Below are 17,447 nucleotides of genomic sequence, written 5' to 3' on the forward strand. Positions count from 1 at the left end.
CAATCGCTGCACTCCACATGAGCGTGACATAATGCACACATCTCTAAAGGTAGACAAATAATGTTGTGAAGAGATAGCAGGTGAAAAATAGGTGTATTCATAGGATAGCTGACATCAAGTCAAAGGAGGGGACATTAGAACAACAAAGTGATTCCTGACAACGCAGCAGACCGCTGACATCATCAGAGTGCACCAAGATGCACACATACGCAGCTACATCTTGCCAGGACTAAGTGGCGCATGCGCGGAATGATGTCATCGTGCAGCACTAATGTCATTGCGTGTCGGCACCTGGTCCATCTTCGCGCATGCGCGTTGAAGCATCATCGGGTATCCAGCACCCCCCCACCTCCCCCCGTTCCGCTGGAGGAAGTGGCTGAATGGGAGACTTTGAGGCTGGAGCTTGATCACCTCGGCAACTCCCTCCAGACCTCGTCCCTTCCTCCCCTCAGCTGCTCGCTCCAGACCTCGCTGCTCCCCCCCACCCGATTGTTACTCGCTTCGTACAACCCCGCTCTCCGGCTGCTAGCTCTGGGCTGCACCGCTTCCCTCCTCTCGGCCACTTGCTTCGGAGAGTGGGGTGGTGTGAGCGGGGAACAATTGGCAGGGGAGTGGGGGGAGCAGCGAGGTCTGGAGAGAAGGGGTGGTGGGGGGGGGGGGAGCGAGTTGCTGAGGGGGGGAGAGCGGCCAGTGGGACAGGAGCTAGTAGCTGCGTTTGGGTAAAATCAGTCCTGGTCAGTCATATAAACAAATCGCAATAATGAATTGGCAGCACATTTTATAATCTGCCCAATTTTCGATCAGGGTGACAATACACTATTTTCCGATGGAAATTCAAGCATCAAATTCCTTTTTCATTTAATAGGATTACTGGAATATTAAATGTTTCTGAGGATGACAGTTCGTATCCTATAACTACATAGTAGCATATTACTGGGCTTCCATCCAACTTAATGTAAGGTTAGTTTGCCAGAACAATGTAGCCATAAGCATTTCCTGTGATAAATTGAGCAGCGCCATCTTTAATCCTGGCAGCTGACTGAACGTCGCAGACACTGATGTTCCAGTTGAAGAGCCTTTATTTACGCATGTGCAAGTGCAGCGCCATCTAGTGGTTGTATTGTCAGCAAGAGGGGGCGGCACAGTGGCGCAGTGGTTAGCACCGCAGCCTCACAGCTCCAGTGACCCGGGTTCAATTCTGGGTACTGCCTGTGTGGAGTTTGCAAGTTCTCCCTGTGTCTGCGTGGGTTTCCTCCGGGTGCTCCGGTTTCCTCCCACATGCCAAAGACTTGCAGGTTGATAGGTTAATTGGCCATTATAAATTGCCCCTAGTATAGGTAGGTGGTAGGGAAATATAGGGACAGGTGAGGATGTGGCAGGAATATGGGATTAGTGTAGGATTAGTATAAATGGGTGGTTGATGGTCGGCACAGACTCGGTGGGCCGAAGGGCCTGTTTCAGTGCTGTATCTCTAAACTAAACTAAACAAACGCAGCCTTGGAACAATCAGAAAGTTTGTTCAACGAGCTGGGCTTTAAGGAGCATCTTAAAAAGTGAGGTGGAGAGGCTGAGGGGGTCAGGCAAGGAATTCCAGAACTTAGGATCTGAACAGCTGAAGGGCCGCTGCCAATGGCGAGGCAAAAGAAGTGGGGGCTGCACAAGAGACCCGAGTTAGAGGAACATTCTCAGAGTGTTGTAGGATTGGAGGAGGTTACAGAGGTTACAGAGATGTGTAAAGGAAGGCCATGGAAGGATTTGAACACATCGATGAAAATTTTAATGATCAGGTGATGATTTAAAAATTATGGGATAAAGGGGGCAGTAGCAGCATGGATACAAAATTGGTTAAGGGTTAGAAAACTGTTGGTTCCCATGGTTCAGCACTAGGACCACTGGTGTTTTTGATGCACCTTAATGACTTGGAATTGGGCGTGCAAGTGCAGGGAACAATTTCGAAATTTGCAGGTCACATGAAACTTGGAAGTATAGTTAATGGTGAGGAAAATGATAATAGACATCAAGAGATCATAGACAGGCTGGTAGAATGAGTGAGCACATGGCAGCTGAAATTCAATACAGCAAAGTGTGATGTCTGGAATAATGAGGAGAGACAATACAAGCTGATGGTACAATTTTAAAGGAGGTGTCAGAACAGAGAAGCCTGGGGTGTTAGTGAACAAATCTTGGACAGTGGCAGGACAGGCTAACAAAGCAGTTAATAACATATATGGGATCCTAGGATTTATAAAAAGAGACATAGAGCACAATAGTCAGGAGGTTATACTAAACCTATATAACACCAGCTCAGCCCCAACCATACTGTCCAATTCTGGACACCACACTTTAGGAAGAGCATGAAGGCTTTGAAGAGGGTACAAAAAGATTTATTAGAATGGTTACAGGGCTGAGGGATTAACGTTACAGATATACTGTACAAACTGGAGTAGTTCTCAAAAGAGAAGGCTAAGAGGAAATTTGATAGTGGTGTTTGAATTATGAAGACTTTGAACAGAGTAAATAAAAATAAACTGTTTCCAATGGTTGAAGGTCAATGACCAGAGGACACAGAATTAAGGTGATTGGCAAAAGAGTCAGAGGCAGCATGAGGAAAAACTTGCTTCAGAGAGTATAAATTCAGGGGCCTCTCAGTGCTGCTTGTCTACATTGAGTGCTGCTGGAGGGCACAGAGTGTGAAGCAGGGAGTTTGGTAAGTGAGGGAGTTCTGTAAAGAGGGCAACTGTAAAATAATTAAGAGAAAATAATTTAACTTAAATTAACAGAATAAAGAAGGCAGGACAAGTGATGTGTCGCGACTGCAGTATGTGGGAGCTCCTGGATGCCACAGCAATCCATGGCAACCACATCTGTAGTAAGTGAGTGCAGCTTGAGAAGCTTCGGCTCAGAGTCATTGAGCTGGAGGCCGAGCTGCAGACACTGCAATGCATTAGGGAGGGGGAAAGTTACTTGGACACATTGTTCCAGAAGGCAGTCACACCCCTTTGGTCAGTGGTCAGGGACAGGAGGGTGTGACTGCGAGTCAGACAGGTAAAGGGATCAAGAAGGTGGGAGTGGAGGAGGCACAGCCCTTGGAAGTTCAAGGTTCTTGCAGCTTGTATGGAAAAGAGCGAGGGCTGCAGTGTGAATGAGCAGATTGACCATGGCACCAGGAAGCCATTCAAGTGGGAGGAGCAAAAAGGAAAGCAGTGGTAGTCGGGGACAGTATAGTGGGGGAGATTGACACTGTTCTCGGTAGCAAAGAGCGAGAGTCCAGAAGGCTGTGTTACCTGCCCGGTGCCAGGGTGCGTGACATCTCCTCAGGAGAGGAGCTTACAGTGGGAGCGGGAGGATCCAGTCGTCGTGGTCCATGTAGGTACCAATGATACAGGCAGGACAAGGAAGGAGGTTCTGCAGAGTCAGTATGAGGAACTGGGCACCAAATAAAGAAGCAGAACCTCAAAGGGAATAATACTGGGGGAGGTGGTGGCGTAGTGTTATTGTCAGTGGACTAGTAACCCAAAGACCCAACGTACTGCTTTGGGGACATGTGTTCGAATCCCACCACGGCAGAAGGTGGAATTTGAATTCAACTAAAAAATCTGAAATTAAAAGCTAATCTAATAATGGCCATGAAAATATTGCTGATTGTCTAAAAAACATCTGGTTCACTAATGTCCTTCAGGGAAGGAAATCTGCTGTCCTTACCTGGTCTGGCCTACATGTGACTCCAGACCCACAGCAATTTGGTTGACTCTTAAAATGGCCTAGCAAGTCACTTATTTGTATCTAACTGCTACAAAGTCAGTAAAGAATGAAACTGGACGGACCACCTGGCATTGACCTCGGCATCGGAAACAACAATGGCAAACCCAGCCCTGTCAACTCTGCAAAGTCCTCCTTCGTAACATCTGGGGGCCTGTGCCAAAGTTGGGAGAGCTGATCCACAGACTAGTCAAGCAACAATTTGACATAGTCACACTCAGAGAATCATATCTTACAGATAATGTTCCAGACACCATCATCACCATCACCGGGTCTGTCCTGTCCCACTGGCAGGACAGACCCAGCAGAGATGGCGGCACAGTGGTATACAGCCTGGCCCGGGTATAAAATTAAAACCCGACCTGGGCCAGACCTGACCACAGCCAACCCGAGCCGTTTAATTTTTTTTCGCACCCGACCCGACCTGACACGAATATCCTTCATCTGTTCCAGCAGCAGGCTATTCCTGCAGATGGAGTTGTGGGGAATCATGGGTAAGCCTGATCCCGTGACTTCCCGGAAACAGCACTGTCCAGCCCGATCCGAGCCCGAATACTGGAATCGGAATTTCAACCGGACACGAACCCGAAACATGCAGTCGGGTCTATTTGGGTTAGGGTTGGGTAGCCAGGCATTACAGTGGTATACAGTCAGGAGGCAGTTGTCCTGGGAGTCCTCAACATGGACTCCAGATGCCATGAAGTCTCATGGCATCAGGTCAAAGATGGACCTCCTGCTGATGACCACCTACCAGTCTCCCTCAGCTGATGAATCCGGACTCTTCCATGTTGAACAGCACTTGGAGGAAGCACTGAGGGTAGCAAAAGGCACAGAATGAAATCTGGGTGGGGGACTTCAATGTCCATCACCAAGAGTGGCTCGGTAGCACCACTACTGACCGAGTCCTAAAGGACATAGCTGCTAGACTGAGTCCACAGCAGCTGGTAAGGGAACTAATAAGAGGGAAAAATATACTTGACATTGCCCTCACCAATCTACCTGTTGCAGATGCATCTGTCCATAGCAGTATTGGTAGGAGGGACCACCTCACAGTCCTTGTGAAGATGAGGTCCCGCCTTCACATTGAGGATATCCTCCATCCTGTTGTTTAGAACTATCACCGTGCTAAATGGGATAGATTTCGAACAGATCTATCAATGCAAAACTCTGCATCCATGAGGCGCTGTGGGCCACCAGCAGCAGCAGAACTGTATTCAACCACAATCTGTAACCCATGGCCTGACAGATCCTCCACTTTCCCGTTACCATCAAGCCAGAGACCAACCCTGGTTCAATGAAGATTGCAGGAGGGTATGCCAGGAGCAGCACCAGGCATCCCTGAAAATGAGGTGTCAACTTGGTGAAGCTACAACCCAGGACTACTTCCATGCCAAACTGCATAAGCAGCATGCGATAGACAGAGCTAAACGATCCCACAACAACGGATAGGATCTCAGCTCTGCAGTCCTGTCACATCCAGTCGTGAATAGTGCTGGACAATTAAACTACTAACAGGAGGAGGTGGCTCCACAAATATCCCCAACCTCAATGATGGGGGAACCCAGCACATCAGTGTGAAAGATAAGGCTGAAGCATTTGTAACAATCTTCAGCCAGAAGTGCTGAGTGGATAATCCATCTCAGCCTCCTCCCGGAGTCCCCAGCATCACAAATGTCAGTCTAAAGACAATTCGAGTCACTCTGCCGCGCCCCTAGCCAAGCTGTTTCAGTACAGCTACAACACTGGCATCTACCCGGCAATGTGGAAAATTGACCTGTTATGTCCTGTACATAAAAAGCAGGTCAAATCTAACCTGGCCAATCACCACCCAATCGGTCTACTCTCAATCATCAGTTATGTGATGGAAGGTATTGTTGACAGTGCTATCAAGCCGCACTTGCTCATCAATAACCTACTCTGTGACGCTCAGTTTGGGTTCCGCCAGGGTCATTCAGGTCTTGACCTCATTTCAGCCTTGGTTCAAACATGGACAAAAGAGCTGAACTCAAGAGGTGCGGAGAGAGTGACTGCCCTTGACATCAAGGCAGCATTTGACTGAGTATGGCATCAAGGAGGCCAAGGAAAGTGAAGTCAATGGGAATCAGGTAAAACTCTTCGCTGGTTGGAGTCGTACCTAGCGCAAAGGAAAATGGTTGTGGTTGATGGACGTCAATCATCTGAGCTCCAGGACATCACTGCAGGGGTTCCTCAGGGTAGTGTCCTAGGCCCAACCATCTTCAGCTGCTTCATCAATGACCTTCCTTCAAATCATAAGGTCAGAAGTGGGGATGTTCGCAGATGATTGCACAATGCTCAGAACCATTTGTGATTCCTCAGTTACTGAAGCAGTCTGTGTAGAAATGCAGCAAGACCTGGACAATATCCAGGCTTGGGCTGATAAGTGGCAAGTAACAGTCGCACCATACAAGTGCTAGGCAATGACTATCTCAAACAAGAGAGAATCTAACCATCTCCTCTTCACTTTCAATTACATTACCATCACTGAACTCCCCACTATCACACATGGCGGGTTACCACTAGCCAGAAACTGAGCAGGAGCAGCCTTATAAATACTGTGGCTACAAGAGCAGGTTAGAAGCTGGGAATTCTGCAGCATGTAACTCACCTGCTGACACAAGGCACAAGTCAGGTGTAAGATGAAATGCTCTCCACTTGCCAGGATGGGTGCAGCTCCAACAGTACTCAAGAAGCTCAACCCCATCCAGGCCAAAGCAGTCCGCTTGACTGGCACCCCATCAACAAACATTCACTCCATCCACCAGCGAGGGAGGTGCACAGTGGCAGCAGTGTGTACTATCTACAAGATGCACAGCAGCAACTCACCAAGGCTCCTTCGACAGCACTTTCAAAACCTGCTACCTCTACTACCTAGAAGGGTAAGGGCAGCAGATGCTTGGGAACACCACCACCTGAAAGTTCCTCTCCAAGTCACAAACCATCCTCACTTGGAACTATATCACCGCTCCTTCACTGTCACTGTGTGCAAATTCCTGGAACACCCCTCCTTACAGCACTGTGGGTGTTCCAAACCCACATGGACTGCAGCAGTTCAAGAAGGCAGCTCACCACCACCTTCTCAAGGGCAATTAGGCATTGGCAATAAATGCTGGCCTGGCCATCGATGCCCACATCCATGAATGAATTATAAAAAAAATCCTCCTGACTATAGAATCTCCCACCACTACACTCTCCTATTCCTGTGCTCCACCTGTCTCTCACCCCCACTCACTCGTGGTGACCTCCTGCTCCCTGGTGTCACCCTGTTGCAGAGGAAGATCCTTCTCCAAGCCACTGTCTCTATCCATCTTTCAGTCTCCAATACCATGTATATACTGGACAGTTCCAGTACTCAGGGGCTCCCTCCACCTGTGACTGCAATATCCCTCGAGATGGTCACTCACCTCCCTCTTTCTACTCAGCCCATTCTGTTCCCTCTTGCTGTGTGAGCTGCATGTTCTTGCACAAGATCAGGTCAGAGATGATATTTTAAAGTATTTTGTGAACCTACCTGTATCCATTCTCATTCTTCTTGAAGATGTTGGATCTTCTCCCCTATTTGGACATTCAGCCATGGTGGTGACAGGCGTTCCCAGATTCTGGTTCTCTGTAATAAAGGTAAAATTAATAAGAGGGTCAGACAGAAATACTAAAAAAAAAGAACGTTGCCTAGTTAAACATGATATCAGTCCCTCCTCCCCATCAGTATAACAGCTGTTATCTCTGGGATCGAGCATCAGGTGTGACCCAGAAAGCTGCCCAGTCAGTCCCGCTGAGCTCCATCACCCTGTTCCAGATGGACACCCATCACCGAGACTCTGCACTAGAAGTGGGAAAGACAGTGGTGTAATGATAATGTCACTGAACTAGTAATACAGCAGCTGGTGGAATTTAATTCAATAAATTAATAATAATCTGGAATTAAAAGCTAGTCTCAGTAATGGTGCCATAAGAACATAAGAAATAGGAGCTGGAGTAGGCCATTCAGCCCCTCATGCCTATGAAACTATCATCGATTGTGGTAAAAACCCATCTGGTTAACTAATGTCCTTGAGGGAAGGAAATCTGCCATCTTTAGCTGGTCTGGTTTTCGAGTGACTCCAGACCCACAGCAATGTGATTGACTCTTATCTGCCCTCTGAAATGTCCCATCAAGCCACTCAGGTCAATTAGGGATAAGCAATAAATGCTGACCTAGTCAGCGACACCCACATCCCCCAAACAAATAAATAAATCATTTCTGAAAGCTTTCCCACCACTGAGGTTAATCTGACTGGCCTGTAGTTGCTGGGCTCATCCTTACATCCTTTCTTGAACAAGGGTGTAACATTTGTACTTGTCTAGTCCTCTGGCACCACCCCTGTATCTAAGGAAGATTGGAAGATTATGGCCAGTGGAGATTTTGATAGAGGTTTAGAACCATAGACATCCAGCATGGACGCAATGGGCCGAATGGCCTCCTTCTGTGCTGTAATGATGGAGTTTAAGATTTGCAGTCAAACTAGTAGCATGAAAAAGCAGAGGCAGTGGAGGTGTCGAGAGAGGTGGAGCAGAGTGTTGTCAGTGGACATGTGAAAGCTGAGTCCTTGTCTTTACATCGTGTCTCCAAGGAGCAGCATAAGGATGAGAAATAGGAGGGAGTGAGGAGAGATCCATGGGGGTCTCCAGAGGTAATGGTGCAGGGGCAGGAAGAGAAGCCATTGAACAAGATTCTCCGGCTATCATTGGATGGGTAAGAGTGGAAACAAGTGAGTTCAGTCCCACTGAGCTGGACAATGAAGGAGAGGCACTGAAGGAGGATGTTGTGCTCGACGGTGTCAAAGACTGCAGAGGTAGAGAGGGATCAAGAGGGAGAGTTTATCACAGTCAGAGTCAAAGAAGGTGTTATTTGTGACTTTGATTCTTGTCATTTCAGAGCTGTGGCAGGAGCAGAAACCAGATTGGAGATTAAAGCATGGAGATGTGAGAAATTTGCAGGGAATAAGAAGCCAACAAATCGATGAAAGGAAAGTGAGGCTGGAGATGGAGATGTACATGTTTAACTCTTCACCCACAGGTCAGACTGGGTGAGTCTCTGATTGAACCCGATCTTCTGGAATACACAATCTCATTTGTGGTTTAATGTTATAGAAACCATTAAAGTCAGTTCACTTTTACAGGATATTCCACGTGCTCTGGCTGGGAGACTGGAATCTTTCAGTTCCATCAGAGGAGCTTGCTGCAGCTACAGAAGAGGGTGTGGGTCCAGGGTACAGAGGGCTGGGGAGAAGAGGGGAGAGGCTGGGAATGGGGAGAAAGAGGCAGCCAGGGAGCATGGGGTAGTGAGGGGAGAAAGATGGGGGACAGGCATTTATTACAGACCAGACAGTCTCACCCTGAAATATAAGGGCCATTTATACAAGAGAGGAAACCAACTCAAAACTAAACCAATCTTATTACAGACAGCAAGATACTGGAGACAATGGAAGTCTGATAAAAAGAACAGAAAATGCTGGAAATCCTCAGTGGATCAGACAGTGTCTGTGGGGAGAGGACGGTGAGGTTAATGGTTCAGGTTGATGACCATTCCTGAGAACAGGATCAGGATCTGAAACATCAACCTCACCTTCCTCTCTCCACAGATACTCTCTGATCCACTGAGTATTTCCAGCATTTTCTGCTTTATTTCTAATATGATGATTCATCCCCATTTCAGACTAGATTCTGTGTTTTTTTGGTTTGGGTTCTATTTCAGAATACACTGGGAAGCTGATGTTGGCTTTGTATCTGACGTTGATTTTGGAAATACATTCCCTGCTTGCTTTGACCATTGTTGTTCGATTTCTGGATTGTGTGTCTCTGTGACCAATGAAATAGGAGGTAAACACTTACCCGGTGTTTAATGTCTTTCACCATCTCCAGTACTAAACATCGGGTTTGTTGAAAGGTAATGAAGCTGTGTTCAGCATTCACTATCTGACAATACTCCACAGCTGCTGGTCAGAGGCCGTGCTGATCTTTGAGGTTTGTCTCTGCATCATGTTCAGTGAATTGACTGGAATTACTTTCACAGTTCAATCTCCAATTTGATTTGTCCCCAAATCTGAGACATTTTAACACTGATCGGATGATGTTGGTGTGAGTTCAGTCCCACCTAATAAACAGACAGGTGTCCATCTGCTGGGCTCTGCCCCAGACTGGAGTCACCCCTCAGATCAAATCCCTTTACTAAAAATTAAACACAAGATTTACTTGGACCTCTGTGTTGTTATGAAGGTGCTTCTGGTTTTTGTGTGTTTTGAGACAGAAACTGATCTCACTTCACATTCCACTGCATGGCCTCATTCTGGGTAACTGTTCTCGGAGGTCAGACTCTCCCAGTCTCATTCTCACCATTTCCTGCCTGACCTCATTAGCTTTTTGGACTGTCTACAGGACCAGTGTTTCTCAGAGTAAATGGGACTTTCTCTTACCTTTCTCCCCAGTTGATCGATGACAGCTCTTTGAATGGGAAGGGTTCTCTCTGGTTGGTGCTCTCACAATCCGGTGCTGGTTCACCTGCTGTTGTTCCTCAGTCTACAATCCCTGTTTACTTCCAGCTGTGGACCTTTCTCATCACTCCGTCATTCACCAGGAGATCTAACTACAGCAGGGCAGAAAATGAGAAGGATGTAGGCGGTGTGAGGTAATGTAATGTACACTTGTCTTTTAACCATCAAAGTGAAATTTAAGGGACGAATATTTCTGTTTGATTTTGTTTTTTTATTTGTTCCGTTCCACAGATCCCCGGTCCATCCGCCTGGGCTACAGGAAAACAACCCGTGTTTGCGGCAGAAATGAGCCTACTTTCTCAGCACCGTGGACAAACTGACACTGTATCAGAAACTGTCTCTTGGATTGCTGAGGTAACAGAGGGACCAATAGCTGCCGGGATCCTCCACGTCTTCAGGATCAGGGCCACGTGTGTCTGGTGAATTTAGTCCCAAGCTCAAATCCCCAGATCACCCACCTGGAATTCCCACAAACCTTCACAATTTAACAAGGAAATGTGGCAGTTTCCCTCTGTGTTTGAGGCAATTGCCTGATCACACTGGGTCCATCCTCCCCGGGTTACACACTGTCTGATCACACTGGGTCCATCCTCCCCGGGTTACACACTGTCTGATCACACTGGGTCCATCCTCCCCGGGTTACACACTGTCTGATCACACTGCGTCCATCCTCCCCGGGTTACACACTGTCTGATCACACTGCGTCCATCCTCCCCGGGTTACACACTGTCTGATCACACTGGGTCCATCCTCCCCGGGTTACACACTGTCTGATCTCACTGGGTCCATCCTCCCCGGGTTACACATTGACTGATCACATTGGGTCCATCCTCCCCGGGTTACACAGTGTCTGATCTCACTGGGTCCATCCTCCCCGGGTTACACACAGTCTGATCACACTGGGTCCATCCCCCCCGGGTTACACACTGTCTGATCCCACTGGGTCCATCCACCCCGGGTTACACAGTGTCTGATCTCACTGGGTCCATCCTCCCCGGGTTACACACTGTCTGATCACACTGGGTCCATCCTCCCCGGGTTACACACTGTCTGATCACACTGGGTCTATCCTTCCCGGGTTACACACTGTCTGATCACACTGGGTCTATCTCCCCGGGTTACACATTGACTGATCTCACTGGGTCCATCCTCCCCGGGTTATTCACTGTCTGATCACACTGGGTCCATCCTCCCCGGGTTACACACTGTCTGATCACACTGGGTCCATCCTCCCCGGGTTACACACTGTCTGATCACACTGGGTCCATCCTCCCCGGGTTACACATTGACTGATCACACTGGGTCCATCCACCCCGGGTTACACACTGTCTGATCACACTGGGTTCATCCCCCCCGGGTTACACACTGTCTGATCTCACTGGGTCCATCCTTCCTGGGTTACACACTGTCTGATCACACTGGGTCCATCCTCCCTGGGTTACACACTGTCTGATCACACTGGGTCCATCCTCCCTGGGTTACACACTGTCTGATCACACTGGGTCCATCCACCCCGGGTTACACACTGTCTGATCTCACTGGGTCCATCCTCCCCGGGTTACACACTGTCTGATCTCACTGGGTCCATCCTCCCCGGGTTACACACTGTCTGATCTCACTGGGTCCATCCTCCCTGGGTTACACACTGTCTGATCTCACTGGGTCCATCCGTCCCGGGTTAAACACTGTCTGATCTCACTGGGTCCATCCTCCCCGGGTTAAACACTGTCTGATCTCACTGGGTCCATCGTCCCCGGGTTACACACTGTCTGATCACACTGGGTCCATCCGTCCCGGGTTAAACACTGTCTGATCTCACTGGGTCCATCCTCCCCGGGTTAAACACTGTCTGATCTCACAGGGTCCATCGTCCCCGGGTTACACACTGTCTGATCTCACTGGGTCCATCCTCCCCGGGTTAAACACTGTCTGATCTCACTGGGTCCACCCTCCCGGGTTACACACTGTCTGATCACACTGGGTCCATCCTCCCCGGGTTACACACTGTCTGATCTCATGGGTCCATCCTCCCCGGGTTACACACTGTCTGCTCTCAGTGGGTCCATCCTCCCCGGGTTAAACACTGTCTGATCTCACTGGGTCCATCCTTCCCGGATTACACACTGTCTGATCTCACTGGGTCCATCCTCCCCGGGTTCATCCTCCCCGGGTTACACACTGTCTGATCTCACTGGGTCCATCCTCCCCGGGTTACACACTGTCTGATATCACTGGGTCCATCCTCCCCGGGTTACACACTGTCTGATCACACTGGGTCCGTCCTCCCCGGGTTACTCACTGTCTGATCACACTGGGTCCATCCTCCCCGGGTTACACACTGTCTGATCACACTGGGTCCATCCTCCCCGTGTTACACACTGTCTGATCACACTGGGTGCATCCTCCCCGGGTTACACACTGTCTGATCTCACTGGGTCCACCCTCCCCGGGTTGCACACTGTCTGATCACACTGGGTCCATCCTCCCCAGGTTACACACTGTCTGATCACACTGGATCCATCCTCCCCGGGTTACACACTGTCTGATCACACTGGGTCCATCCTCCCCGGGTTACACACTGTCTGATCACACTGGGTCCATCCTCCCCAGGTTACACACTGTCTGATCACACTGGGTCCATCCTCCCCGGGTTACACACTGTCTGATCACACTGGGTCCATCCTCCCCGGGTTACACACTGTCTGATCTCGCTGGGTCCATCCTCCCCGGATTACACACTGTCTGATCTCACTGGATCAATCCTCCCCAGATTACATACTGTCTGATCACACTGGGAGGATCCTCCCCGGGTTACACACTGTCTGATCTCACTGGGTCCATCTAACCCTTGAATTGTTAGCAATAACTGTTTAAATTGCTGCAAACATACTGAATTCAATGCCAAAACATTTGATATTTTAGAAGTGCCAGGATTGTGAGTTTTTCAACATACATTTGAGGAGTCCAGGAGTAGGAACTTCTGAACGCCTGGATTAAAACTCCAGTTAGTGTTGAAAGGGCTAAAACATGGTCGTTTCATTTCCTGCTGAAATCAGGTCCCAACAATAACCAGGTGATTTGTGTTGAACGAGTACAGCAATGAATCTACAATGTCGCAGAACAAACACTGTTCTCAGTTTAATAAAAACCCTCGGTCGAGGCTGGGAGCTGGATCAGGTGACCATTGAGAACTCTTTATTCTGACAGAACACAAAGTAATTACATTTAAATCAAGTTTAAAAATATATCCTGCAAAAATAACATGATTATAATTTTATCACCAATCAATCATTACATCCAATATTGTGTTAAATTGAGAAACAGATGTAACAATGGGAAATAAGTGTGATTAGTAAAACCCAGATTTTGGTTAAAACCTGTCAGTTTATTAATTTATTTTATTTCCGGGTTTTCATCGGTGGAGCCGGAAATTCTCCATCTTCTCTACAAACTGTAGATTAACCCAACCAGACCAAACCCTCTTAAGCTCCCTTGCTGTTCAACTCTATCCATGGCCATCTGCTCCCATCCCTAACGTTTTCTCCCCCAATCTGCCCTCTTCAACTGTTTAAATTCCCCTGGCTCTTTAAATCAGTTTATTTTAGCCCTATCTAAAGGCTAACAGTTAGTTTAGTGTATGTTACCTGGGCCCACTGCCCTCCCCCAGCCACACCTGCTCTTTGTTTTCTCAATGAAATTGATCCGGATGAAACTGACGAGCACAGCTGCCGATACTTTAATCTCCGATCCCGCTGTCTTCACAGTCCAGAGTGTCTGCAGCCACGGCATGCGGTAAGTCCATTGAGGTGAAGAAGGAGCTGCGGGACCCGAGAGAAGTCCTGTAAAAAGGTGCCCCGAACACCCAAAACATCCACGAACGGCCCCCCCGGCCGCAACTTCAAAGCGCCCGCGGGAGATGGCTCGGAGAGCATCTGCAGCGCACTGTCGACAATGCTGCATGCCTTTATTTAAACCACTGCAAAAAAAAAAACCCTTAGCAAATGTAATCACCTCTAAGTCTGCCAAATGATGCTTCACCTCCCGAAGGACGTGGATGAGCTTTCCGGACGTCGATGGTGGGCACTGAGGAAATGGCTTATTACCTGCACCAGATTCCACCCCCCCTCCCCCCCCTTTACCCCCCTTCCACCCCCCCCCCACCCCCGTCCCCTTCCCTGCTCCACCCTCTCAGCTCACCCCCTCACAACCCCGTCCCAGCCCGCCCCCCCCGCACCATCTTCACCCCGCACCCCCTTCCCCTGCACCCCCCCCCCCACCCCCTCCCTCTACCCCTCCCCCTTGCATCCCCTCCTCCCACCGGCACCATCCTACACCTGTGTAGGGGCCCCAACAACCCCACTGCCTTGTGGGCGTCTCGGGAGAGACTAAGGCTAAGGGAGTAAACCCTAACAGAAAATCCGGAGCGGAACCCCGTAGGCGGTCATGTGTCACCTTTGGCATGTTTCCGGCAGTTCCTGCAGCCATACTGGTGCCAAACGTCGTGTCCTGCACTCCTTTGGACCCCACCAGAAAGGCCGAGAGGGGGGTTTTGACGACTGGGCAACTCTCAACCTCCATAAATTTGCCCAGGCATGCGCCATGGAGAGGTCACTCCATAGTTGCCTCACAGCGACTGAAACAACACGGAAGGCAGCAGTTACGGGTTATAAGTCCAGATAAATTGGCGTAGAAACTGGGCGCCACGGGTTGCCTTTGTCGGTGGGAGAGGTCATTGCACCTCACTGGACAGCTACCGCCCGCCTCAAACCGGGCAGCCCCCGGTCAATAAGGTTCTGTCCCGCCACAGTCTGCCTGCTTCAATGGGTGCTTGGAGCTCAGGGTCATTGCCCGAAAGGTGGACTGATACACCGCACCAAACAACATGAAAAAAGGAAAGAAGGTACCAGCCCTTCGCTTTGCAAGCTGGAACGTCAGAACTATGTGTCCTGGCCTGTCGGAAGACCTTACACAAATCAACGATTCTCGGAAGACCGCCATCATTAACAACGAGCTCAGTAGACTCAATGTGGACATTGCAGCACTTAAGGAGACTCGCCTCCCCGCGAGTGGCTCTCTAGCAGAGCAAGACTACACCTTCTTCTGGCAGGGCAGGGATCCTGAAGAACCAAGACAGCATGGAGTGGGCTTTGCCATCAGAAACTCCTTGCTCAGCATGATAGAGCCTCCCTCAAATGGCTCGGAACGCATACTGTCCATCCGACTGCGCACCACCTCTGGTCCAGTACACCTACTCAGCATCTATGCTCCAACACTCTGTTCCGCACCTGAAGCTAAAGACCAGTTCTATGAACAACTCCATAACATCATTAGCAGCATCCCCAACACCGAACACCTATTCCTGCTGGGGGACTTTAATGCCAGGGTTGGGGCCGACCATGACTCATGGCCCTCCTGCCTTGGGCGCTATGGCGTTGGAAGGATGAATGAGAATGGGCAGAGACTGCTTGAGTTGTGTACCTATCATAACCTCTGCATCACCAACTCGTTCTTTCACACTAAACCCTGTCACCAGGTTTCATGGAGGCACCCAAGATCACGTCGTTGGCACCAGCTAGACCTCATTGTCACAAGGCGAGCCGCCTTAAACAGTGTTCAAATCACACGCAGCTTCCACAGTGCGGACTGCGACACCGACCACTCCCTGGTGTGCAGCAAGGTTAGACTCAGACCAAAGAAGTTGCATCATTCCAAGCAGAAGGGCCACCCGCGCATCAACACGAGCAGAATTTCTCACCCACAGCTGTTACAAAAATTTCTAAATTCACTTGTAACAGCCCTTCAAAACACTCCCACAGGGGATGCTGAGACCAAGTGGGCCCACATCAGAGACGCCATCTATGAGTCAGCTTTGACCACCTACGGCAAAAGTGCGAAGAGAAATGCAGACTGGTTTCAATCTCATAATGAAGAGCTGGAACCTGTCATAGCCGCTAAGCGCATTGCACTTTTGAACTACAAGAAAGCCCCCAGCGATTTAACATCCGCAGAACTTAAAGCAGCCAGAAGCACTGCACAAAGAACAGCTAGGCGTTGCGCAAACGACTACTGGCAACACCTATGCAGTCATATTCAGCTGGCCTCAGACACCGGAAACATCAGAGGAATGTATGATGGCATGAAGAGAGCTCTTGGGCCAACCATCAAGAAGATCACCCCCCTCAAATCTAAATCGGGGGACATAATCACTGACCAACGCAAACAGATGGACCGCTGGGTTGAGCACTACCTAGAACTGTACTCCAGGGAGAATGCTGTCACTGAGACTGCCCTCAATGCAGCCCAGCCTCTACCAGTCATGGATGAGCTGGACATACAGCCAACCAAATCGGAACTCAGTGATGCCATTGATTCCCTAGCCAGCGGTAAAGCCCCTGGGAAGGACAGCATTACCCCTGAAATAATCAAGAGTGCCAAGCCTGCTATACTCTCAGCACTACATGAACTGCTATGCCTGTGCTGGGACGAGGGAGCAGTACCCCAGGACATGCGCGATGCCAATATCATCACCCTCTATAAAAACAAAGGTGACCGCGGTGACTGCAACAACTACCGTGGAATCTCCCTGCTCAGCATAGTGGGGAAAGTCTTTGCTCGAGTCGCTCTGAACAGGCTCCAGAAGCTGGCCGAGCGCGTCTACCCTGAGGCACAGTGCGGCTTTCGTGCAGAGAGATCGACTATTGACATGCTGTTCTCCCTTCGTCAGATACAGGAGAAATGCCGTGAACAACAGATGCCCCTCTACATTGCTTTCATTGATCTCACCAAAGCCTTTGACCTCGTCAGCAGACGTGGTCTCTTCAGACTACTAGAAAAGATCGGATGTCCACCAAAGCTACTAAGTATCATCACCTCATTCCATGACAATATGAAAGGCACAATTCAACATGGTGGCTCCTCATCAGAGCCCTTTCCTATCCTGAGTGGCGTGAAACAGGGCTGTGTTCTCGCACCCACACTTTTTGGGATTTTCTTCTCCCTGCTGCTTTCACATGCGTTCAAATCCTCTGAAGAAGGAATTTTCCTCCACACGAGATCAGGGGGCAGGTTGTTCAACCTTGCCCGTCTAAGAGCGAAGTCCAGAGTACGGAAAGTCCTCATCAGAGAACTCCTCTTTGCTGA

At 49.3% G+C, this 17,447-nt stretch overlaps 1 protein-coding gene across 4 annotated transcripts in view; it reads right to left on the reverse strand.

Moving 5' to 3' along the window:
- The window catches only part of LOC137385118 (NACHT, LRR and PYD domains-containing protein 3-like), a 111,389-nt gene that overhangs the window by 79,880 nt on the left and 14,062 nt on the right, over positions 1-17,447 (reverse strand). For 3 of the 4 annotated variants that reach the window (XM_068059912.1, XM_068059911.1, XM_068059908.1), the window contains 2 exons: positions 10,230-10,399; positions 7,289-7,384 (listed from right to left, as the gene is read on the reverse strand). In XM_068059912.1, coding sequence (XP_067916013.1) covers positions 7,289-7,352 — 64 coding nt within the window. In that variant the 5' untranslated portion in view covers positions 7,353-7,384; positions 10,230-10,399. Of the gene's footprint in view, positions 1-7,288; positions 7,385-10,229; positions 10,400-13,980; positions 14,264-17,447 lie in introns of those variants that run through there. The other variant, XM_068059909.1, reaches the window with a different exon arrangement.

Source organism: Heterodontus francisci, chromosome 28 (genome assembly GCF_036365525.1).
Source record: "Heterodontus francisci isolate sHetFra1 chromosome 28, sHetFra1.hap1, whole genome shotgun sequence".
In the NCBI taxonomy this organism is placed as follows: Eukaryota; Metazoa; Chordata; class Chondrichthyes; order Heterodontiformes; family Heterodontidae; genus Heterodontus; species Heterodontus francisci.